Consider the following 25622-nt stretch of genomic DNA (forward strand, 5'->3'; position numbering starts at 1 on the left):
GAATGTAGAAGCCCAGCTGTCACCCCACCCCAAACGAGTATTGAAGACACTTAGGGCCTGATTCTAACTTTGGAGGACGGTGTTAAACCGTCCCAAAAGTGGCGGATATACCACCTACCGTATTACGAGTCCATTATATCCTATGGAACTCGTAATACGGTAGGTGGTATATCCGCCACTTTTGGGACGGTTTAACACCGTCCTCCAAAGTTAGAATCAGGCCCTTAGTAGGCACCAAGGGCCAGATGTACAATCCTCAGTGTTTGCGACTCGCAATTTTTAGTGACTTGCAAATGGTGAATGGCAAACACTGATGTGCAACAGTGTCTGTGACACTGTTTGCGCATCCCAAATGGGCCGCAAGGGACCTGATTCATGAATATTCATGGGAATGGGCACACTCACAGGGATGGTGGCCTGCTGGGGTCAGCAGACCACTATGTTTGTGACAACGTTTTAGATAAAGCAGTTTTTTATTTGTGAAATACTGTTTTTTCCTTAAAGGAAAATGGGATGCATTTCAAAAATCAAAATGAAAAAAAAAAACATTTTTTTGGGGAGTGGACAGTGGTCCGTGAGATCACTGCCTTCTCTGAAAAAATGTTGTTGCCCCGATTCACAAAGGGGAAGGGGTCTCATGGGGACCCCTTCCCTTTTGTGAATAGGTTACCACTTCCTTCACGGAATTGGTGAAGTATGAATGTTTTGGAACCGCATTCCCAGTCGCGAAACATTCATACCTACCAGTGCGACTTGCTATTAGGAAAGGACACCTTTTGCATGCCCTTTCGTAATAGCAACTCGCAAACCCTATTCGGTAATAGGTTACTGACTCGCAAAATAGGCTTGGTACATAGGAATATTGCTACACCTGACAGCCTTAGGGTGGTCATCCCCCAACTTTTTGCCTGCCTCCCTCCACTTTTCTGACACTGTTTTTGCTGGTTTTAGGACTCTGCACACTTTACCACTGCTAACCAGTGCTGAAGTGCATATGCTCTCTCCCTTAAACATGGTAACATTGGTTCATTCCCAATTGGCATATTTGATTTACTTGTAAGTCCCTAGTAAAGTGCACTACATGGGCCTAGGGCTGGTAAATTGAATGCTACTAGTGGGCCTGCAGTAATGGTTGTGCCAGCCACATAAGTAGCCCCTTAACCATGTCTCAGGCCCGCCATTGCAAGGCCTGTGAGTACAGTTCACTGCCACTTCGACTTGGCATTTAAAAGTACTTGCCAGGCCCTAAACTCCCCTTTTTCCACATATAAGTCACCCCTAAGGTAGGCCCTAGGTAACCCATAGGGCAGGGTGCTATGTAAGTAAGAGGCAGGACATATACATGTGTGTTTTATATGTCCTGGTAGTGGAAAACTCCTAAATACGTTTTCTACTACTGTGAGGCCTGCTCCTTTCATATACTGTTTGGGTGGTAGATTCTGATCTGAAAGGGGTAAACAGGTCATATTTGGTATGGCCAGAATGGTAATAGAAAATCCTGCTTACTGATGAGGGTTGAATTTTATATTACTATTTTAGAAATGCCACGTTTACAAAGTGAGCATTTCTCTGCACTTAAATTCCTTCTGTGCCTTACAGCCTGTCTCCAATCAACGCTTGGGCTGGGCTGGTGGACAGCTCCCTTGTGCATTTCACCCAGACAACCACAACCACAAGACACTCATTCACACACCTGCACTCATCTGCATATTGAATGGGTCTTCCTGGGCTGGAAGGGTGGAGGTCCTGACACATTTCAAATGCTAATGACCTGACCTCACACAATGGACTGCCAAACCCCCTACTGCGACCCGGGCAGACAGACCTGTACTAAAAGGGGAACTTGTGCACTTCAAAACCACTCTTTGAAGTCTCTCCTAATTGAAAGGCATTTTTGGAAATATAAACTGGGTCTCTGAACTCCCCAAATCAGACACTTCTGAACCTGAACCTGCAACCTGTCAAGAGGAACTGCCTGGCTGCCTAAAGGACTTTTCTTGATGCTTTGCTGAGAAGGACTGCTGCCCTGCTGTTTCCCTGCTGCCCTGCTGGCCTCTGACTTTGCTGAGAAGTGCTCTCCAACGGCTTGGATTGAGACTGTCTCCTACTTTCTGAAGTCTCAGGGCCAAAAAGACTTCATCTCTTTAGGAAACTCCTTGTGCACCAAAAATCAACACACGGCCTGCTGGAAATGATGCACAGCCTACCTTGAAACTGAGAGTTCGCCACACAGCAAAACCGGAACAATGCATCCCGACTTCCTGAGTGGAAACTCGATGCAGTGCCTGCCTTGCAATGGAAAATTTGATGCATTGACAACCGAATCGACGTACGGCCTGCTGGAAATGATGGACAGTTGAACCAGAACGACGCAGCCTGACTTCCTGAGTGGAAATTCAACGCAGCACCTGCCTTGTGATGGAAAATTCAACGCTTCGACTACTGGATCGATGCAACACCCGTGCCTGCTTCCAGCGCAAAAGGATTTACCCGCATCATCCCTGGGCATCAAAAAGATCCCTGCATCAGGCTGACTTTGACGCCCAGGGATGATGCATGGAAAATCCTGTTGCATGGTGTTAGAAAACTGCACCGCATGGGGTTTGCATCATTATCAGCAGCCGAAAGTGGGTGTTGTGCGTCGTTTCTCCAGCCATGATGCATCGATCTGCCAACCGCGATGCAGGTGGAGCATTGATTTTAGCTGCGAGGTGGGTGGCACATCGTTTATCAGCTGCATTGTGGATGGTGCATCGAAAATTACATCGCATGGCGTTCTGTGCGTGGATTTTCAGCTCTTGTCTGCCAACTTCACCTTTCAAGGGCCCTGGGACTGGAAAAGGCAGCACTTGGCTGGGCAGGAGTCTCAGTAGAGAGTCCAGGTGCTGGCAAAGGAAGTCTTTGATGGCCCTGAGACTTCAAAACAGGAGACAAGCTCAGTTCAGGCCCTTGGAGATTCTTCTCAAGTAGGAATGCACAAGAAAAGCCCAGTCTTTGTCCCCTTTCACAGGCAGAAGCAGCAACTGCAGGATAGCCCAACAAAGCACAGGCAGGGGCAGCATGTCTCCTCAACTCTTCACCTCTTCTCAATGGCAGAGGTTCCTTTTGAATCCAGAAGTGATCTAATTTTCATGGGGTTTGGGTCCAATACTTAGACCCCTTTCTGCCTTTGAAGTAGGCCTACTTCAAAGGAAAGTCTCTGTTGTTCACAAGGTCCTGCCTTGCCCAGGCCAGGCCAGAGACACACACCAGGAGGTTGAAGACTGCATTGTGTGAGGGCAGGCACAGCCCTTTCAGGTGTGATTGACCACTCCTCCCCTCCCTCCTAGCATAGATGGCTCATCAGAATATGCAGGTTACACCCCAGCTCTCTTTGTGCAACTGTCTAGAGGAGAGGTGCAAACAGCTCAACTGTCAAACTGACCCAGTCAGGGAATCCACAAACATGCAGCGTCACAGAATGGTTTAAGCAAGAAAATATTTACTTTCTAAAAGTGGCCTTTTCAAACTAACAATCTAAAAACCAGCTTCACTAAAATATGTATTTTTAAATTGTGAGTTCAGAGACCCTAAACTCCATATTTCCATCTGCTCTCAAAGGGAATCTGCACTTTAAATGTATTTAAAGGGAGCCCCCATGTTAACCTATGAGAGAGAGATAGGCCTTGCAACAACATTTCACCGTTCCGACAGGTAACACACAACAGTACATGACCCACCTTTAACATACACTGCACCCTACCCATGGGTCTACCTAGGGCCTACCTTAGGGGTGCCTTACATGTATAAAAGGGATGGTTTAGGCCTGGCACGTGGGAACACTTGCCAAGTCAAATTGGCAGTTTAAAACTCCACACACAGTCAATGCAGTGGTAGGTTTGAGCCATATTTACAAGGCTACCAGTGTGGATGGCACAACTAGTGTGGCAGGCCCACTAGTAGTATTTGGTTTACAGGCCCTGAGCACCTCTAGTGCACTTTACTAGGGACCTACTAGTAAATCAGATATGACAATCAGGGGTAAGACAATTTACACATACATTTTACACAGGAGCACTTGCACTTTAGCACTGGTCAGCAGTGGCAGAGTGCCCAGAGAATCAAAAACATAGTCCAGCACATATCAACAACCTGGGAAGCAGAGGTAAAATGTTAGGGGAGACCACGCCAAGGATGCCAAGTCTAACAGTGTGTAAGAGACAACTGTTCATTTCTAATGATTAAGACTCTTTTAAACCTTTAAAAAAGTGATATTTCAACTTTTGCTTATTGGATCTTTGTTGTTTTGACCTTATTTTATTCAGATAAATATTATCTTTTTGTTCTAAACCCGTGTGGTGTGTTTTTGTGATATTTTCACTATGTTACAGTATGATTTTTTGCACAAACACTTTACACATTGCCTTCTAAATTAAGCCTGACTGCTCAGTACCAAGCTACCAGAGGGTGGGCACAGGATAATTTGGATTGTGTGTGACTTACCCTGACTAGGATTGTTGTCCCTACTTGGACCAAGGTGTATACCTCTGACCCCATTTCTACCAAATATGCATTTTACTGGTCGCAAAAGGCCCAATGGGCTGTTTGTGACCGGTAAATTGGGTCGTACATCTGGATTCAAATGGCTAAGGTAAGACAATGCCAACTTTCTAAAAGTGGAATTTTCAGAACTACAATTTAAAACTCCGACTTCACCATAAATTGTGATTTTAAACTGTGGGAACAGAGACACCAAACTTGACAAGCCTATTTCTTCCAGAGTGAGAATTGCAGTTATAGGATGTAATAAGGTAATCCCAATGTTTTCCTATGGGAGAGATAAGCCTTGCTGTAGTGCAAAATTACTTTCTGAGTTTTTCACTATCAGGTTATGTAAAACTTGAATGTAGAAGTCCTGCCTTTTAAATACAATGCACCCTACCCACGGTGTTGTCAGAGTCTACCTTAGGGGTGACATGTGTACAGAAAGGGAAGGCTTGGTCCTGGAAAAAGGGCTTATTTTGCCAGGCCAACAAGGCAGTGTAAAACTGCACACACAGTCTCTGCACTGGCAGGTCTGAGACATGGTTAAAGGGCTACTTCAGTGGGTGGCATAATCAATGCTGCAGACCTACAATTGGCATTTAATTTACATGCACTGGACACATGTAGTGCACTTTACAAGGGAAATATGCTAACTGGGATTGAGCCATTGTTAACATGATTTAGGGGAGAGAGTGCAAGCACTTTAGCACTGGTTAGCAGTGGGTAAGTACACAGAGTTGTTAAGCCAGCAAACACAAGGTCAGAAAAGTGGATGGGGAGGGCAAAAGGTTTGGGGGTGACCCTGTAGAATGGGCCATGTCCAGCATGACCCCGCTCCAGCCTAAAGCTAGGGTAGACTATTCAATAGGCGATAGAATGTGGGCAATGTCCTGCTATTGTAGGGACAATAGTCAGTTCTATGGCTTTCTGTCTTCAGTGGCATCCCTCTGACAACACCCTCCAGAGCCACTGAAAAGCCCCAGGGGGAACCCTTCTCCTCATCTGTGGACCCCATCTGTGCAGCTCCTAACCTTAACTTGCTCACTAGTGCATCCCAGTAGACAGATAGCACCATAGCCAACAATGTGATGTGGCCCATTTTACCCCTTGGATTAGACTTCTGTTCCCAACCCAAGGAAAACTCAATCCATAAGGACAGTAACCAACAGAGGCCACTGATAACTGTCAGTTTGAAGACCAGGCACCAGGCCATCTGCTACCAGGTGAGGGCCCTGAGTATGGACAGTGGGTAAGCTTCTATTTCAGCCTTTGGGCTGGCAAGGAGTTCCCTATGGGCTCTTGCAGGTTCTCTGCCCTCTGAGGTTTCTGAGAGTGGAGGGCAGTATCCCCAGGTATTTTGCATCCCATTTTCACTGAACCTCCCACCAGTTCAGGGGTGGTATCCTGACACTAGTCAATCAACCCAGGGACTGTACTCTGAGGCTGTACATGAGTCATGGGTGAGTCAACACTCACCTTGCCCCATAATCTCGACTCCTATATCCTCTGTTTGGGAGCTATACCCCCAGAAAACTGAACTGTCAGGGCACCCTGGGGGGGCTGCTCCTCCCTCCCAGTCCTCCTGCCACTAGGGATATCTTATTCCCCAGAATGCAGTCCATAGGTATCTGGGAACCAACTATGATTCTCTTCTGGGTCACCCTCCCTCCCCACTCCAGGGACACCAGAGACATAGGGTGGAAAAGGTCCTGCCCATGGGTTTCAGTCACCCTACACACCTGGGCCACGTCCTGCTCTGGGGAAACTAGCCTTTCCACTATCATGGCATGACTAGCCCTGGCATCCCTCAGAGCAGTGACTGTGACCCCATTCACTTCTACCTGGTAGAAGTGATGACTCTCACCCTTAGAGATCACCAGCTCAGTCTCTATGTTTATCTTCCCGTTAAGGGAGATCATGGCATGGTCTGTGACCTGCCACTGGGGACTACTTGCTCCTAAGGTCCCATTGACTACCCCTGTAGAGGTCCCACCAGTGGGTGGTTTTGGTTTCTTAGAGCAGAGTCCCCCTGCTTGTATCCTAACTAGAAGAACTCAAAGCAGCGGGCTGGAAATGGGGTGCCTTGGGTCACTGCCCTCTAGAACCAACTGTTTTGCAGATGGGGCATGGGAACCCTTTCCTCCCTCCTTACTGTGGGACTTGTTTGGGTCATCTTTAACCTTCTGCTCACTTTGCTGGGTGGAACTGGAACCACCCTTCTTGGGGTCACTCCCACGTACCTTCTTGGGCACTCTGGTGCTAGTCCAGAGGTCCGCCTCCTCAGCAAGCTTCCTGAAGCCAGCCAGCTTACTGTCAACTAGGTGCAGGTGCAGCTCAGGAATACAGATACTGAGTATGTGCTCTCTCATGATCAAATGGTACAACCCCTTAAAATCAGTAACCTTGCTGCCCCTACCCCACCCATTCATGCCTTACTGGAGTAATCAACAAAATCTACCCTGGATTGGAAGGGGAGCTTCTGTCTGTCCCTGAATCTTTGGCGATACTTTTTGTGAGTCAGCCCACATTTGGCAATTAAAATGGCCTTTATAGCGGTATACTTGGTTTGGTCTCCAACCTCTGTCAGAAGTGTGTCTCTCCCAAGTGCAGGCATATGTTTTCACAGACCGACCCCCCTCCCAACCACACCAGTGCTCCTCAGGAACCCTGTGAACCTTCAGTGCAAATTAATAGACAGAAAACCATTTATCAATGTCACCTCTCACCACATAACTGGGCACCAACTCCTTGGGTATACAATTTGTCTCCCTCAGGTACTGCATGTATGCTGCCACCATCACTGATGGAATCTGCCACTCTGGCCTTGATATCCAGCTCTTTCAGACTCAGTTCATGAGCCAGTAGAAGTTTAGTTTCTCCTAAGGCTTTTTCTTCCTCAGCCTTTTTGGCCTCCCTTTCAGCCTTACCATCACTTCAGCCTCCGGCTTTGATCCGGCCAAGAGAATAGGACTTTTATTTGTGCAGTGCCATACAGTAAAGTGGTGTACACCATCATCCGCATCCAAGACCATTTTGAATTTTAAATTCTATCTCCTGCCTCCTCTACCTCGCTCCTCTGTGGATAGGCTACAAAAGGAGACACTGCTTCCTGCTCTCACAGGGAGCTCAAATTCAGGGATTTCACCCTCAGCCACTGCAGGTGGTTCCTCAGAAGAGCCATTCCCAGGCTCCCCCAATCCATTATACTCCTTGAAGTGGGGTTCTGCCCAGGCCCTCAGAGCCTTTTAAAATTCCATTATCTTTGTGGCATTCTTGGCAGGAAATTCCATCTCCTTGCGAAAGTCTTTAAGCTGGGCTACTGTGTAGGTTTTCATGTTGGGCAGCTCGAATTCCATGGTTCCAAATGTAGAACCAGCAGCCAGAGACAAGATTTTGAGGAAAGTTTTTAAAATGCCAATCAGGGAAATCAGAGAGAATTAAAAATTCAAAATGGTCTTGGATGTGGATGGTAGTGTACACCACATTACTGTATGGCATTGCACAAACACAAGTGCTCTCCTAACCACTGATCACCAATGTTAGAAACTGGGTTTCAGGATGGCAGAGGTATGCACTCTGTCCAAGCAAGAACCACAATTCTAGTCAGGGTAAGTCACAAACACACCCTAGGTTAGCTTGTGTTCACCCTCGGGTTCCTTGGCACAGAGCAGTCATGATTAACTTAAGAGGCAATGTGTAAAGTATTTGTGCAACACCTCAAATAGTAAAACAGTGAAAACACCACACATACATAATCCACACTAGTTTAGCCAACTTGAGCTTAATTGAATGAACAAAACAAAACCAAATTGCCAAAAATCCAATAGGAAAAACCTGAGTTATTATTTTTTACAGATTAAAATGCAATATAGTGCTTAAAAGCATAAAGGACATATCAGGTTGTGCTATACCAGGTTAATTCCAAATGTTCAGGCTGACTTTGCTGGAGCATGGGTCAGATACAGCCCTAGATAAGTCCAGCTGAAGTTTTACCTTCTCAAGAATAGGGCCAAAAGTCCCATTTGTGGGGAAGAAGTTTGCCGGGAGCAAGGATAACGTCACTGGTCGCTGGCCCGCAGGCATGAAGAGTCGGCTGGGTGTCGCAGTCAGGCAGGCTGGAATTTTGCAGTCAAGAGAGGTCATACTTGCTGTGCAAAGAGTCAAACTTGCAGCGGCTCAAGCTGATTAATCAGGCGAGTGTTGCAGTTCACGCACAAACTAACTCATTCACAGTTGAGAAGAGTCAAAAAGTTTGATTTCAGGAGCCAAAAACACTTCTAGTGAATGGATGTGAGAGATTAATAAAGGTCTCCCTTAACACCCACTACTGTTTTTAACCGTGCCCCATGAGTCCAATAATACATTTTTGACACAACCCTTTTGGAGGGTGATATCCTGGAGGTAGCTTTAAAAAAATGATTTAACAGTCACTTTCACCTCACTCTGAAAAACAGAACCAGCTCCGCTATAATCAGGCACTGTACCGCACCTATGGTGCACTCTGCAAATTAGGTGGGAACCCAATGATGAAGCATGCCAACAAGTAGGTTGGTGGGTTAGTGTCCTTTTTTCAAAACCATTTGAGTTTTCTTTGGATGGTGGTATAGAGGCTTGTTCAGTATGTTTTGATATATTACAGTAAGAAAATGCCAACTTTCTAAAAGTGACATTTTCATAAATAAAATTTAAATGTGACATCAGCATTAGTTGTGATTCTAAATATTGGGATCAGAGACACCAAACTTGACAAACTTATCTCTTCCATGCTGTGAATTACAATTATAGGATGTAATAAGGTAATCCCAATGTTATCCTATGGGAGAGATAGGACTTGCTGTAGTGAAAAACAACTTTGGGAGTTTTTCACTACCAGGCCATGCAAAACTTAAAGGTACATGTCCTGCTTTTAAATATATTGCACCCTGCCCTCTAGGCTGTCAGAGTATACCTTAGGGGTGAGATATGTATAAAAAGGGAAGGTTTGGGCCTAGCAAAAGGGTTGTTTTGCCATGCTGACATGGCAGTGTAAAACAGGGACATTAGTATGTTCTGCCTGCTCACTCACTAATCGAAAACGAGTCAAATGGAGAACTAACTGCATCCAAAAATAGATTCAACAATTATCAACAATACTTAATATAAAAAAACTGAAATTTATAAGACGTTGCTACGTAAGAGACATGATTTTCATCGACTCATTGAATCTAGTTGCTTGGAAATGAAACACCAACGTAAATACAATTTTCATTTACACATAAGGAGCAAAGCACTTTTGCGAACATGATTTTAAGTACAGATTTAAACTAAAAAAGGCAAGGATAGATCATGCATATTTGCTACCTTGAAAATTTCGATAAAATTGCATGACCTCTACATCACACTAAGTATCCTATTATGAGTCTGCCTGTCTGAAGACCTCCAGACTCGGGGTGGAGGTTGGACTGCCACCACTGTGGCGGTCCGACCACCACATTATGACCCTGGAGGTCGGACACCCAAAAAAGCTTTGAACCTGATGGGATGATGGTGGTCGTGGTTGTAATCAGCCATGCAGCGCTGTAGTCAGCGCCGTCATGCTGATTACAACCATGCTCTCTGCCAGCCTTTTCATGGCTGTTCAACTGCCATGAAAAGGATGGTGGAGAACAAGTGCAGGCCCCCCCACCTTAGCACAGTCAAAATGTGCACTGTCTGCTGGGAAGAGATTGCACATTCCGAGGGTGCTGGGGAGCCCCCTGTGTGATGGCCTTGGACTCGGCTCCGTCCAATGCCACCGCACGTTTTCCACTGGGCTGACCGGCTGAAATCCTTGGTTTCCACCGGTCAGCCCAGTGGAAAAGTTGTAATGGGGTTGGTGGGAAGCCCGCAAGCACTTTGGCGCTCTTATCATAAGGTGTTTGGTGGTGGGGGTTTTCTGACCGCCAAACTCGTAATCATCCCCAAAGTATTGTGCATCTAAAAAATGTTACACTAACCAAATTGATATACACATTAAGGGATAAAAGTAAAACAGTCTTAATTTCAAAATCAGAGAATCAACACCAAATTGATATAAACCTTAAGGGATAAAAGTAAAACAGTCTTAATTTCAAAATCAGAGAATCATCACCAAATTTATATAAACCTTAAGGGATAAAAGTAAAACAGTCTTAATTTCAAAATCAGAGAATCACCTTGAAAATTAATTATCTGTAGTCATTACAAGTACAAGATATATGGAAAGATGTGTCAAAGAAAAAACATAGAATGAATTTCTATGTCTACACAAATACCTTCAAATTGATCCAACATGATAATTTCTAATACTTTTCTTGTTTTGTTGATATCAAATTACAGAGTTGGAACGGACAGGTGTATGACATAAGACCTTGATGAATTCACATAATGAGCTGAAGTCAATTCAGCACATCTTATGATGGACAAAGTCACAGATTACACTAGCATTAAGCCCTCTGAAATATGTATTTGCCATTTTACTATATTTCTATGAAAATGTGGTCCATTAGAATGACAGTTAGAGAAAAGCAATTTCATAGTTTTAATATGGTGAGGTAGGTGCAGTAGGACCCAAATTGCAAATGCCCCAAAGGATACTGTGATATTGATCACACCCGGTAGAATCCAATATCTTGGGGTTCGGAATATAAGGATGCAATAAAGAGCACCTATTCAAAATATTCCCCGAATAATGAGAATTAACTAAATGATTTTGTTTTTTTCTGCACCAAAACCTCATGCTTCAGAAATTACTTGCCCCTCCCCACACCTTATATTTTGGCAGGCTTATTCTGCCCATAATGTATCTGAGAGATCTGAACGTTATTGCAATACAGTAGACAATTAACAAGTGCAATAAACTCCTCATCACTGGTAATTTTGACCCCTATTCAAAGAGGGGTTTGTGCAGGGAACAGAAAACATTGGACCGCAAATAATGAGGACCTGAGAATTTACACATGTACCAAATAGGGATAGAAACTAGATTTCTAGATTTGCAAAGGCACAGAGCCATGTTGCCTCGTGATAAAGATATTGGGCCAGATGTACTAAAACATTTTTCCATAGACACAGAATGGGTAAAACCCTTTGATACATCTGGCCCATTGTTAGGACAATCATTGTTAAATGCTCTTTATTGAGCCACTAAAGTGTATTAGCAATTTGGGAGATTTCCTTGGGGGTGTGTGGTAAGGCAGCATGTGTTATTTGTTTGCATGCCCGCTTGCATAGCCTACACGCCCAAGATAAGCAGTAAGGAGTAAAGTGAAAGTTGTCCAAGGTGGACTATTTCCTCTTTGTTGCCTCACATTTTAGCCTCATGGGCGCACTTCCTTAGATTGTGGAAGAGAATGGTGGACAGAGGTCAAGCATTCTGTAACCCCTCTCAGAAGTTTAAGTAGATTGACCATGCACGCTGTGCATACTACTCTTGGGAGACTGACAAAGTAACTATCTCAGTGCAGCTCTGTACTTCACTTAGACATTGGAGCACTGCAACCAACTTAGCCCTATTAACTGATCCCACATAGTGTAATGTCCTTCACAGAGTATGAAGAAGATCTCTTTCTTGATAAACATGTTCAAGCAGGCGCTTAGTGTGGGTTTGATGAGATGGTCACTCATGGATTTTGCAACACGCTCATTACCTGCAATGTCTCCTATAAATGTTGTCATGTAGTGTGAAAATCTAATATTTGCAAAAAAAGCATTGCATAGTAATTGGTTTGACGAATATTGTGTTTGCTTGAATTCTAAAATCATGACTTGAATTGTAAATACAAGAACTTAGTTCAAAATTACAGCAATATTTTAAGGTTAACATAGCATTCCCTCCTACAATGCGGATCATTGACTCTGATTTCATATTGACGGTATCTATTTAGAGCACTACTTATACAATATACAATCTCCAGACATCATAGAACATTACAATTCAGCATTTGCAGAAACAGCAATTAAGTTCTCTGTCCTCTGCCTGCATTAGCTTGGGAATTAGATTACTTACCTTTCTAGTTCTGCATTCTTTGGATTTCTTTACTACTGTATAGCTCCTGCTCACCGTAAATATGTTCTTCCATTTCTATCCTCCTACTTCCCTGATGGCAACGAATTTGTTTTTCAACAGTCGTCAGCCAAGTAGAACCATAGAATTGCAACAAGCACCTCAAAGATTGAAGACAAAATGGAGTCTCTGATGGAGCCTCTGAAATGGAAAATTCTGAAAAGAAAAGGTTTTAGAAGGACACAGCAGAATGCCCAAATAATCCTATAGCTGTTAGCTCCCACCCCTGCCGTCAACAATCACCCAGAAGCGGCGGCCATTTTAGGGCTGTGCACCAATTCTGAGTCATTATTGACTGGAGAGCATGGAAGAGCTGCTCAGTTGATAAAATCAAACGGACGTACTACTTGAGAGCCCACTTCATCATGCAAACTTGTGTTTTGCGTGGCACTTTTTTCGGACATACCAGTGCGCCATTTTGGAGATTGTTTCATAAAAGACCGCCCCAAGTGCAATGACGCAGTGGAAGGTGCAAAAAAGTGCACGGACACGATGGAAATGACTATATGTGCTATAAAAGGCACTTTTCTGCCCTTGGATTCTACACCATCTGTTTTGCCGTAAAACGTATTTTAGCAGCAAAAGAATGACTGCATAATCTATGAGCACTGTGCCCAAAACTGGTAATTGTCTTCATGCACGGTCACCTTTCCTTTCCACTTGGGTTTTCTGTCAGTAGTCAGTAGCAAATTACTTTTTTGCCAAAACAACTCGCAACATGCAACTGACTACTGAGCCACGAATAACGAAACAGATGACTGAGAGGGTAAAAAAAAAATCGCGAGTGGAGTGGGTGTGATTTCGAGTTCTTTGCCAATGCGTCTTCATTGCTCATTTGAAAAGGAGCCAACCCTTGAAGGGCAGCTCTTTGTTTACAGATAAAAGCAAGAACACTATTGGAGCCTGACAGATCTGTTAGCTGAATAAGGGTCCCATGTAGGATCAAACTTGCTGGTGATACAAATTCGAGAGTGAAATTTAAAAGCTACTGTCACGAGTGTTTTTTTTACACGTATTTGTCACGACTTCATAGGGGTTCCGAATGCACCGTATACTCATTGTAGGATAACAAAATAACAGCCTTGCCGATTACTCGTGACTAAGGTACCCGATTGTGGTGACATTGAGGCTGACCTTGGAGTCACCTCCCCCGCTGCCGCACTCTCCTTTGTCGTACCACCATTTGTTTTTCAATTTGTCCAAGAGGCCTTGCTCATTCAGTTTTAATACTGCCAGGTTAACAGCATTTCTTGAAACGATAAAACATAACTTGTAAGAATATGCAGATGATGCTTGAGAAATCGTAACGTATAAAAAAGAGCACAAGAGGACAAATTGGCTAAATTTCACAGAATGTGGGGCTAGCGGAAAGGTTTGCACAGCAAGAACAGGGTTAAATAATTGGGCGGTGGCATACAGCGGATATCATTAAAAAACTGAAGTGTGCGGGGTGGGGACATTGTCTTTGACACGAAAAGGTAACAGGAACACCACAGCATGCAATTAAACTATCATTTTTAAAAAGACGGCTTTTAACATTTACATCAAAAAGCCATTAGACAGTTAAATTAAAAGCCAGACAAACAGTCAGGAAGGACAACACACAGAAAAAAAACATTTAAAATGGATGCATTAAGAAAAGTATAAATAGAGCGATAAATTACCGATTAGTTAAACTGGGGGAATACTTAAAGAGTTTAAACTATGTTACCTCAAGACATCCACAAGAAAGAAAATGACAAACACACTACATCAGGGTAGGTGGAATACTATAACAACGGGGGTTATTGTTATATTATTCCACCCACCTTAATGTCGAGCCTTTTGGAGTTGCCACACCGTAGCCTTTGGAGTCCAGGTTTCCACCAACTTTCATTGTGTCGCAGGGCTTTCGCTGTTCGATGTACTCATTCATGGTCGACTCGAGCAAGAAGGCGAACTTCCCCTTCGACTTGCGCACCCTGGCCACGCCGTCGTCGGTGGTCTTAGTAAACACGGACGGCTCCGCCGACTTCATGTACGACCACATTTTCTCATACACAGCGATTTTTGATCTCTGAGAAAGGAGAACGAAGAGTGTCAAGGTTACATTAACAAGATGTTTCAGGCTGTCGAAACACATTTTCTTTTGTTAACTTATGCATGCTTGCTGCGGGTATATGTTCAGAAGCATGGTATATGTTTTACACTAAATACATTCTAACAGGGTATCGCATTCCTTACATTACAGGTGTGGACAGTGCAATATCTGACCACTAGCCGCAAATGTCAAACAGTTTGAACACCAATTCTTCGAGTATCTGTTTTTTTTTAACAATCCTTGAGCAACATTTGCATAAGAATTGGATTTGCCAGTGGTGGGGAGTTTATTACACAAGGTAATTGCAGGGTGTGATAAAGTCTGAGCCCTAGATTGTTTTAAGCAGATCAAACCAGAGGAAATTTACTAGGGGAAAATGACGTGGTACATGCTGGGAATAATAAAAACTGATAAATACTGCGAAAAACATTATTTGCTTGTAATGGCCCATTTCGTGGGGAATACCAGCAACATGTGCTTTTTTATTGCAGTTAGTAAATTCTGAAGCCGGTACATCGAATTTTATGAGGTGTGATATATATTGCAGCACGTACCAAGGCACTCACAATCGAGATATACCATACTACCGCAGATGATACCAGTGCAACTACATTCATATCCGGTAGATCAGCACAGGAGCAAGAGAAGGTGCACGACCCCCAATGCCATTTTAGTGTAAAAATGGGCCCAATTAATCCACATTGCCAACAGAAGATCATGGTAGGTGATTGAATAGTGGTCCATTTTTCCTATTGGAAAGATTTCTTCCGTCATTGCAGATGTACACAATTAAGTCTCTATCCTTATCAATCCTAGGGCTGCTACCAACCAATGTTCTGATTTCTAGAGTATAACTCCAATTATTAATGGAACTAGGGATCAAAGTGTTGACCAATCACACTTGGACTGCTGAACCAAGAATTCCCCCAATAACAGACCAGAAGATGTGTTAAATTGCAAAGATGGCCTCTTTTCTTCATTTTCAGTTGTAAATGTTACTTCCAAACGCACCATTGAAGTATACGTTTTGTATCATCTCCTTCTCTAAACAGACGATTCATGTTTCAGAGCACTGGCCCATGGCACACTGTTTGAAGCACTTATGTATACAAAATCAAATCGATCGTGCAAGTATGTAAAAACAAAAAGAACTCTGCCTCAGCTGCAGTTCATCCTTTCTAAACCATTCTTGTGCTTATTCTTTTGAGAGCCTGGACACAGATTGATGAACAAAATATACATTTTAGGGGTGAGATGAATATTTTATTCTGCCTGGAATTTGGAGTGGGTATGTCCTGGGTCTACATCTCAACTCTGCGGTATTTCCCTAACTGCTGTTCTTGCACACCTCTGGGGATGCCCCAATCACAACCCCGGGACTAAGGTAAAAAATATAATGAGCCAAATAACCAGAAATCTCACTTTTAAAAACAAACTTAATAGGAAGTGGACCATAATTCGTAAGAACGCAATAGATATATAGTTGATCACCCAAATGCGATATAGAAGTAAATATATGAAATGTCGTCACCCAATGGGAGCTGGTGCAGTGATTACTTTATATGTTGGACGTGGAAGATGTGAGTTCCTTATCTGCTCTGTAAAAAACAGGTACAGATTCCTAATTGCTGATTTGTGCCAGTATTTACACTTATGTAATTATGGTGTAACTGACGTATGTGTAAATTGCTTTCATTTATAGGTATAAGTGGTAAGTCTAAAAAAGAGTTTGTAACTCAGGTCCATAGTGTCTGTCATTGTTCATAATACAGCAGACAATCAATTTACATTTAATGAAATTGCTCCTGCCACTTAAAGGTGCACTGTGTACTGTGCTGTGTATTATGATAATCATTACAGGTTGTTAATTTCACATGAAATATTTAATTTACTGTTAAAAGAGCAGCAGGGGTCAAGCTGAAAAGATACAACTGCAAACCAGCCGGGGCGTATTGCAGCACAAACATTGCTTAGGTGTTTCGGTGGTCTTTATATTTCTCTGATGGTAAACCTTAGGAAGATAAGGATTTCACAAAACAATGCCTTTATGCATGGGTTGGAAGTCAACTGGACCACTTGGTCTTTTACCTCCAAGAGAAGAGGTTTCATTAGCACCTAGATCTCAGGGGTAATGTCAGGCACTACCTACAGAGGGTGATGGGCTTTGAGGTGTTCTTCCTAGCGAAGCCGCTCCCTGGTCTAAATGAGTTCCCTGGGCTCATCCCATTCCTGCTTGGTCTTTGAGGGACTTGAGTGTCTTATTAGAAATGTACTTAAAACAAGGCCAGCAATTTGCTCATATTATGTTGGACAAATTTTACTCTGCTTTTATTGGGACTGTACCAGTCGTAATATCAGAGCAAGGGGTGGGACTTATTTTCATTGTGCATATTCTCATTCAAATAATCTCTGCGATCGTTGGACCTCTGCCAGAGGAGATGGTGATGTATAGCAGATTTCCACTGAATATACAGTATCAAACTATGGGTAACAGCAAGATGGTCATCCAGCGTTAACATACTACCAGTGCTTAATTTGTAAATCAAAATGTGTCGGTGACCATAGCCCTCCTCTTAAACATGTGGCTGCTGCAATTAAATATCAAAAACGGAATACTGACGCAGCGTAATCCTGAAGCCATCTCGGGCGTCTTCAATCCATTTAAAGCCACTCCCTGCCCCTTTAGCTCTCTCTTGCAGCTTTTTGCTTTCTTCCATTGTGACACTTTTTTGTTTTTCTCTCTCTCCCTCCATCTTTCCTGTATGTGTCTTTTGCTCACAGTAAATGCTTGAGGCTGAAACATAAGTGCTGGCCCTCAAAAATAAGTGCTGGTGCACTGCACCAGAAACAATGAGCACAAATTAAGCACTGCGCACTACCCTTTCTGTTATGAGACTTGGGATGTGTACACTTCACTCCCTCAGCAAACACGCCGCAGAAATCTAGGACACCATCACCATCCTCACCCTAGACATCGCTTTCATCACCGAAACATTGCTCAACCCCGCCTCCATCCCCAACATCGCCACCCCCAAAGGATACAAGGTGATACACTGGGACTGCCGCAACAAACACTGAGGAGGAATCGCCATTATATTTAAAAAATCCATCCAATGCTCCGCTACAAATAATGACCCAACAACTTCCATGGAGCACCTTAACTTTCTACTGCCCATCAACACCAAGACAATCATAAAAGGTACCCTCGCATACAGACAACCTGGACCTCAGCCAGCATTCTGCTAAGCCATCAGCAACATGATCACCCCCCGGCCATTGACTTCCTGTACTACATGCTGCTCAGCGACCTCAACTTCCACATTGAGGACCCCAAGGATGCCAAATCCACATCCCTACTGGACAACCTCAACTGCATTGGACTCACCCAACAAGTCTCCAAATCCCCACACACAGCCGGACACAACCTCTATACTATCTCCTCCTCCAGCAACAGAATCAAATTCACCCACACCACAGAACTCTCCTGGACCAACCACACAATCATTCACTTCACCTTCTCCTAGACCCAGCACACCATCACCGAGAAGCACCCAAGCGCCACCCACCGCAGCTTGGGAAAAGCAACTGAGAGTCAATGGACACAGATTCTCGGCACCACACCTCCGACACATCAGGCAACCTCGACCAGGCTGTCCTCAACTTCTCTGCCTGTATAAGCAAATGCATCGACAAAGTCGCCCCTCTGAAACTGGCAAAAGCCAACAGAACATCAAGACAAGCGAAATGGTACACCCCAGACCTCAGAACCACCAACTGCCTTCTACTCGAGAAGCGATGGCACATCACCAAGGACTCCTCTGACAAAGCCACACACAAAACAGCACTCAATGACTACCACCAGCGCATCAAGGAGGCCAAAAGAACAGCCATCATGGACCACATCGATGCTGCAGCCAACCACACCAAGGAACCGTTCAAAACTGTCAAGGAATTCTCCAACCCAACTGCACAAAAAAAATCCTCCCAACAACTCTGCAACTTACTATCCAATTACTGCCACAGCAAGAATGCCAACATCTACAGCAACTTTAACCCTCAGCTCTGTTCATGCAGCCTAGACAACCTCATCCAACCAACAAACTCCAGCCCAGCCATAACCACTGTGTCCTACTATCATGTCCTCCATCCACTCCGGGGCACCCACTGACGCCTGCCCCCACTATCTCTTTAAACTTGGGTCCAACATAATCAGCTTTGAAGTCACAAACCTCCTCCACACCTTCATTTCCACAGCAACCTTCCCAGATAGATAGAAACATGCAGACCCCTCCTAAAGAAGCCATCAACTGACCCCAGTGACCTCAAGAACTGCTGGTCGATCTCCCTGCTTGCATACTCAGCCAAAGTACTCGAGAAGGACATGAACCGACAGCTCACCAGCTACCTAAAACAAAACCACCTACATGATGTATCACAATCAGGTTTCCGGGCCGACCATAGCACCGAGACTGCACTCATCACCGCAACAGACATCACAACCCTCCTCGACCAAGGGGAAACAGTGGCTTTGATTCTCCTCTACCTGTCTGCAGCATTCAACACTGTCGCCCACCACATCCTCATCGAAAAACTCCACAACATCTGCATCCAACAACACGCCCTCAAGTGGATCACCTTATTCCTTTCAGGACACACCCAGAGCATCCACCTACCTCCCTTCGCCTCCACTCCCAAGTACCTCATATGTGGTGTGCCCTTAAGGATCATCGCTCAACCCCATGCTGTTCAACATCTACATGACCCCCATCACAACATCTTCTACGCAGAAGACACTCAGCTCATCTTCTTGCTCACCAAAAACCCCTCCAAAACGAAAACCACCTTCCGCAACACTGTGACTGACGTAGCAGACGGTATGAAAGAAAGCTGCCTCAAATTGAAGTCTGACAAAACTGAGGTACTGATCTTTGGAAAGAGCACCTCCGCTAAGGACCACCGCTGGTGGCCAGAAGAACTTGGACCCACACCGACTGACCATGCTCGCAACCTCGGCATAATCTTGAACAACCAACTGACCATGAAACAGCAAGTCAATGCAGTCATCTCCTCCTGTTTCTACACCCTTCACATGCTCCACAAGATCTTCAGATGGATCCCAGTAAACACCAGAAAGATCGTGGCGCAAGCCCTCATCACCAGTCACCTCAACTACGGTAATGCACTCTACACCGGTATCTCCTCCCAGCTCCTCAGAAGACTCCAGACAATACCGAAGGCAGCACATCACCCCTCACCTCAGGAAACTCCACTGGCTCCCTGTCCAGAAAAGGTGTAAGTTCAAGAGGCTCACATATGCCTACAAAATCCCCCACAAACTAGGACCTTTCTATATCAACTACTGGCTGAACTTCCATCTTCCCACAAGACACCTGCTCTACATTTCACTTGCACATGTCCCCTGCATACATCACAACTGCAGCGGGGGCCGCACATTCTCCTATATTGCCACCAAAACCTGAAATGACCTCCCTTTCCCTGGCAGACTTCAGAAAGCAACTCAAGACCTGGCTTTTCCATGCAGTTGCAGCAACCTCAGTCCCCAGATACCACTAGGGGAGCTAGTGCTGCACTTTATAAAAGACTGATTGACTTTTATGTGACTGTAAGAGAACACTTCTCTTGGGTTTCAGTTGTGTGGTGTTTATCTGTATCCATGGTATATTTCATAGTTCATTTGTTGCACAGAGTTCAGTTCAAGCTATAATCTCTTGCCCTATGCACCAGCTACTGTTCATCCAGTGATGGCACAATCAACCAATTGCTAGCCCATTATCTGTGTTGACTTGTCTAATAGGCGAGGTAAATACATCTTTGGTAACAATACTTAGCACAATCGGTCTGTGAGAGGATAAACTACAGCACCTGACAATCTATACACTTCTAACAATCAGCATTCACAGATTAGCTTGGAGGATCTTAAAATTCTGGGGTTACAGAAGCCGATCTTCACATATAATGGAGGTAGGACTTGCTAGTTTTGAATATCGGAAAGCTAGCTAGATGTCAGTTAACCTTTGACTTTTCATTGCAAGTCAGAATATTAATTAAATTTGATTTAGCTAAAAAGTAGCAAAATTCACCCGGTTTATAAAAAAATTTCAGGTAAAAATTCTTGCAATCATGTTTTTTTGCAAAATAATAATCACAACAGAAGCTTTTTTCACTGAGAGAATTGTCCTACTTACGTGTTTTTATTACATATTTTAAAAAACCTTCATGATGATTGCAGAGGAGAACCTCAACAGTTTTGCATAGCTTTTTGTGAAACTAGAGTCCTTGTACGTTCTATTGCTGTCAAATCTAGTGATGATATTTCTAAAACACTACCCAAAAATTACATAGATGCTCCCATCTTACACAACTAACATAAACATTAGTTTATTTCTCTCTACTCCCCGTATAGGTGATAGTCCAAGCATCTGTTAACAAAATGCTGGCTTCTTCTGATGTAGATGAATCCGAAACGAATAAAACGTATTTAAAAGACTTGCTCATCTAAAATGGTTCTCATGGACCAGAGTAATATATCAAACAAAACGGCTTGACCACAAAGCACGTGGTGTGACAACAAGTCTCAAGTTCAGTATAATAAGTACATAAGCTGCAGGGTTCTTTCTCTACATTTGACTGTGCTTCTGGCGTCTTGCACATTCTTTGATGTGGTGTCCCCTATTTACATGGCGGCAGTCATTATGCAAATGAGGCGACATCTAATACCCCCTATGTGTCTTCTAAGACTGACAGAGCATGTCCTGTAGCAGGGTTCAGTTCTTCGGTGGCACAATTCCTAAATCACTGTGTGACCGTGTGCGAGAGAGCGCCCTAGGCCTTTGAGGGGAACTCAGTGGCTTTGGGCAACAGTGAGTTTAGGGCTCAGACCGTTGAGTATCGAGAAAGGAGGGCATTTTTCACATGATTCTCCAACACCCACACGGTGCAGGAGGGACGAGTGGTTCCTCAGGTAGTTCCCTAGCTCCAACAATGTGCAGAAGGGTCAGTGACACTGCTAGAACCAGTGGACTAGCCCCATTGCTTACGGCGCCTGTTTTGCAATGGCATGGTCCATCCACTAATACACCGGAGCAAATAATTTTGTGATGAACCAGGTCGTTCTTTATCCAAATTGCATTTAAGTATAACCATTCCTACCAGATAACCCTAACTTCTGTATGTGTATTTGAATATAGCAAACCTAGCTGAAAGGCCATGTCACGCACTCAGCGTGATATTGAAGGCATATTTGGTTAGGAAAATTGACTTTTACTGTATGGATGATTTGTAAAATTCTACCTACTCGATGCAGTCAGGTGTACACTCCGGTTCAATGTACTACCATTTATCGTAAAGTAGGAAATCAAGCCACACTTCCACATACAGTCTGTTACCCACTGATTTACCCAGCACGTTTCAAAGCCAATCAATAACAGACAGCATATGTAAATGGTTGTTCAGTTTCTAAGGGCTTTAAAAAATGTCAGCTATAACAGAAAAAATATGCTAGCCTTGAAAATGGTGAGGACACACAAGGCGGGTTCAATTGGAATCGGAATTTGTGCGCTGTTTGGAGACACATTTTCATTTTCATAGGTATGTCCTTCACTCTTCATGACAGAATGTTCTGAGGTTTTATACAATGGTATGTTGTGTGCTTTGAACAAAACAATTCTTAGACAAAAGGCAGCTATCTGTTAGTAATGGAATGTTTTAGCTCTGCTGTCTTTTTGAACCAAGTCAGGAATTCATAACACGAGTGATTCAACCTCCTGTTGGAAATCTCCTTTGCACTTACAAATACCTAGAGGCCCAGATTCACAAACATTTTGCTTCATGGTTGCACCACTTTTTTGGAGCAGTCGTGATGCCAAATGTTAGTCGAGATTTACAAAGCCACGCAAGGACTGATTTGCATCTTCTTGTGTGGCTTTTTAAATAAAACTGCATTGGGTAGGTGTTACATGGGCGGAGCCCAGGCGTTCCCATGTATACATTCATGTAATTTGAAGCAACCCCAGATTTTACAAACCTGGGTTTGTACCAAAATAGTGCACCTACCCAAGAGAGGTGAAACAAGAACATATATCTTAACTTTTCCATGTTACTTCCTCTTTCTATGTGAATATGCCTCTAAGGATTGTTTTTGTTAAAAAACGCATCATTTCCTGCACAAAAACAATCCTGCCTGTAGCACAGGCACCCTTGCATGCTAGGCTGCCTGAAGGGTGCCAGCACACTGGTAAACTAGGAGTGTGTCTTATCTTAGTAGATGTGGCACATTTCTGCTCTCTCCCTTTCACTCATTGACATTTAGCAAGTTTCCAAACTGCATTGTGTTGTGTGAGAAGTTAGACAATCTGGGCCACAGTATGCAGTCTATATGTTCCTGAGCAATTCACAAGAACATGTGAGACTGTGGAGGGCCCGATATTACCAAATTACCTTGAGTCTCTAAAAATGTTCTCTTTAACACAGACATCCAGACGTTACTTAAACTGTTATTACAAATTGACAAATGTCCGTGTCTATCTGTAATCAGAAATGTGCACAGACACCGCCATAGATATGGTGAAGCAAGGCCTCATTTTGAGTTCTATCACAATGGCACACAACACAACTGTGAAGTTCTACATTAGAGGTTAAGTACACAGCTGTGGCTCTTTTTTCCTTCAGGACGAGGGATCTCCCATGCCTCGCTGCAGCACAGTACTACGGGAGGCTTAACACAAATAGTGGCTCGGGGGAGGACATTGCCTTTGAAGCTTAGTGGGCTAAACTGGTTATTCCAGCAGTGGAGTTAGGGTACTGTAGCAATTTCCACACAACCACAGCAGAGGTTCACTGTATGTGTTTTTAGGTGCCTGGAAATCTGGGTACCTCTGTTGTACAAGCATGCTCCCAGAAAACACACCACTGGTCCACATTTTTTCAAGACTTTTATGCCAGCCTCCAGCTGACCCACTGGTTTACAGGTCTACAGGTCTTCCAAGTGAATTCTGTTTGCTTCTGGGAAAATTGTCTCCTCTGTCTGCTGGGCAAAGAAGCTCCTAAGGGAAAGAACACTGTTTTCTGCTGTGGAAAATTCCATAGGACCAGTTTGAAAGTGTTACTTATCTTTGGACTCAGAACATGAGATGTGAAAAGCCTTGTGAGGGTAGCAGTTCTGACAGAATGTGTTAGACCCGTAAGCACTTAGAGTGGTTTCCCCTGTACTTTTTGCTTATGACCTCCTGTTTTTGAACCTGTGCTGAATTTTGTTTTTGCTGGCTTTAGGACTCTGGGTACTTTACCACTGCTAACCAGTGCTAAAGTGCAAGTACTCTCTGTATAAATTGGATTGGTGTTTGGTTTCCTCGTGATTATCATATTTCATTTACTAGTAAGTCCCCAGTAAAGTGCACTATGTGTGCCCAAAGGCCTTTAAATCAAATGCTACCAGTGGGCCTGCAACACTGATTGTGCAACCCACATGAGTAGCCCTGTAAACATGTCTCAGACCTGCCATTGCAGTGTCTATCTGTGTAGTTTTGTACTGCGAATTCGACCTGGCAAGTGGACCCACTTGCCAGGCCAAAAACGTTCCCTTTTTGTACATGTAAGTCACCCGTAAGGAAGGTCTGAGGCAGCCCCATGGGCTGGGAGCAGTGTATATAAAAGATCGGACATTTAAGGGTGTGTTTTACATGTTCTGATAGTGAAATAGTGCTAACTGTGGGTTTTCACTATTGCAAGGCCTATCTCTCCCATAGGAAAACCTGGGGATTGCCTTGGGATGTCTTTCAAGTACAGTTTCCCATTGGAAGCCGATAGAGATATGGAGTTAAATTTAAAGATACATCTTTTGGTGAAGGTGGTTTTTAAATTGTAAGTTTTAAAATGCCACTTGTAGAAAGTGGGCATTTTCTTGCTTAACCATTTTGTGCCTCTCCCAAACTGTGGAATATATGTGTGGGTCAGACTGACAGTTGGGCTATTTGTGAATTCACTCTAGACAGTCACAGAAAGGGAGCTGAGGTGTGTTCTGCATATCCCGATGAGTCTTCCTGAGCTAGAGTCAAGGGAGGAGCTGACACTTTAACCTGAATAGGGCTGTGCCTGTCCTTACCCCCTAGAATGTTTCTGGGGCCAGGAGAGGGTGAGGCAGGGTTTTGTGCACTACACAAAGGCTTTCCTTTGAAGTTTGCCTGCTTCAAAGGCAGAAATGAGTATACATTTTTGCTGCTGACCCCACAACTTTAGAACACTTCTGGATTGAGGACATTCTGCCAAGCAGAAGGGCTCGATGCTTGAGGAGGACCTGCCAGTCTTCCTGTTGCTTTGCTGTGATGGCATGCTGCTGTTGCTTCTGCCCTGGGAGTGAAAGGACTGGACTTTGCTTTCTACATCTTGCTTTCCAAGGTTCTCCAAGGGCTTGCACAGAGCTTGCCTCCTGGTGTGAAGTCTCAGGGACTTCAAAGTCTTCATCTGCCAGTGCCTGGGCTCTTCTGTTAGAGTCCTGAGTTTCTAAGTGGTGCCAAATCCAGTACCTGGGAACTTAGAAGTGAAAGCTGGTAACCTGAGTGAAAATCCACACACCGGAGCTGTTGCAGCGGAAACATCAATGCAGCGCCTGTACCACTGCTGAAAAATAGACGCAGTGCCTATCTCGCAGCTGCAAAACCAACACATCACCTGCTTCAGCGTGGATCCATTGTTGCTGTGCATCTGGATTTTCCATGCATCGTTCCTGGCCATTAAAACTTCAACATCACTGCACGGACCCAAAGCTACGTGTCCAGAAATCGATGCATTGTCCTCCTATGGGAAAAGAAACAACGCATCGCCTACCTGGCAGGAAAAGAATCGATGCACGGCATCACTTGCAAGTAAGGATTCAACCCATTGCATTCCTTTCTGACGCATCACCTCTATTGTGGCTTTATTATTTAGGCTTACCAGGTA

General features: G+C 44.0%; 1 protein-coding gene across 5 annotated transcripts in view; it reads right to left on the reverse strand.

Annotated features, from left to right (window-relative positions):
- The window catches only part of GRIA3 (glutamate ionotropic receptor AMPA type subunit 3), a 1035516-nt gene that overhangs the window by 143475 nt on the left and 866419 nt on the right, over positions 1–25622 (reverse strand). For 3 of the 5 annotated variants that reach the window (XR_011199206.1, XM_069211976.1, XM_069211994.1), the window contains exons 13-14: positions 14395–14642; positions 13721–13835 (exon numbers count right to left, since the gene is read on the reverse strand). Coding sequence is in view for 4 of the 5 variants with exons in the window: in XM_069211976.1 (XP_069068077.1) it covers positions 13721–13835; positions 14395–14642 (363 nt within the window). In the remaining variant the exon portion in view is untranslated. The remainder of the gene's footprint in view (positions 1–13720; positions 13836–14394; positions 14643–25622) is intronic. The other 2 variants (XM_069211966.1, XM_069211985.1) reach the window with 1 other exon arrangement.

The sequence above is a fragment of the Pleurodeles waltl genome, chromosome 2_1 (assembly GCF_031143425.1).
Source record: "Pleurodeles waltl isolate 20211129_DDA chromosome 2_1, aPleWal1.hap1.20221129, whole genome shotgun sequence".
In the NCBI taxonomy this organism is placed as follows: Eukaryota; Metazoa; Chordata; class Amphibia; order Caudata; family Salamandridae; genus Pleurodeles; species Pleurodeles waltl.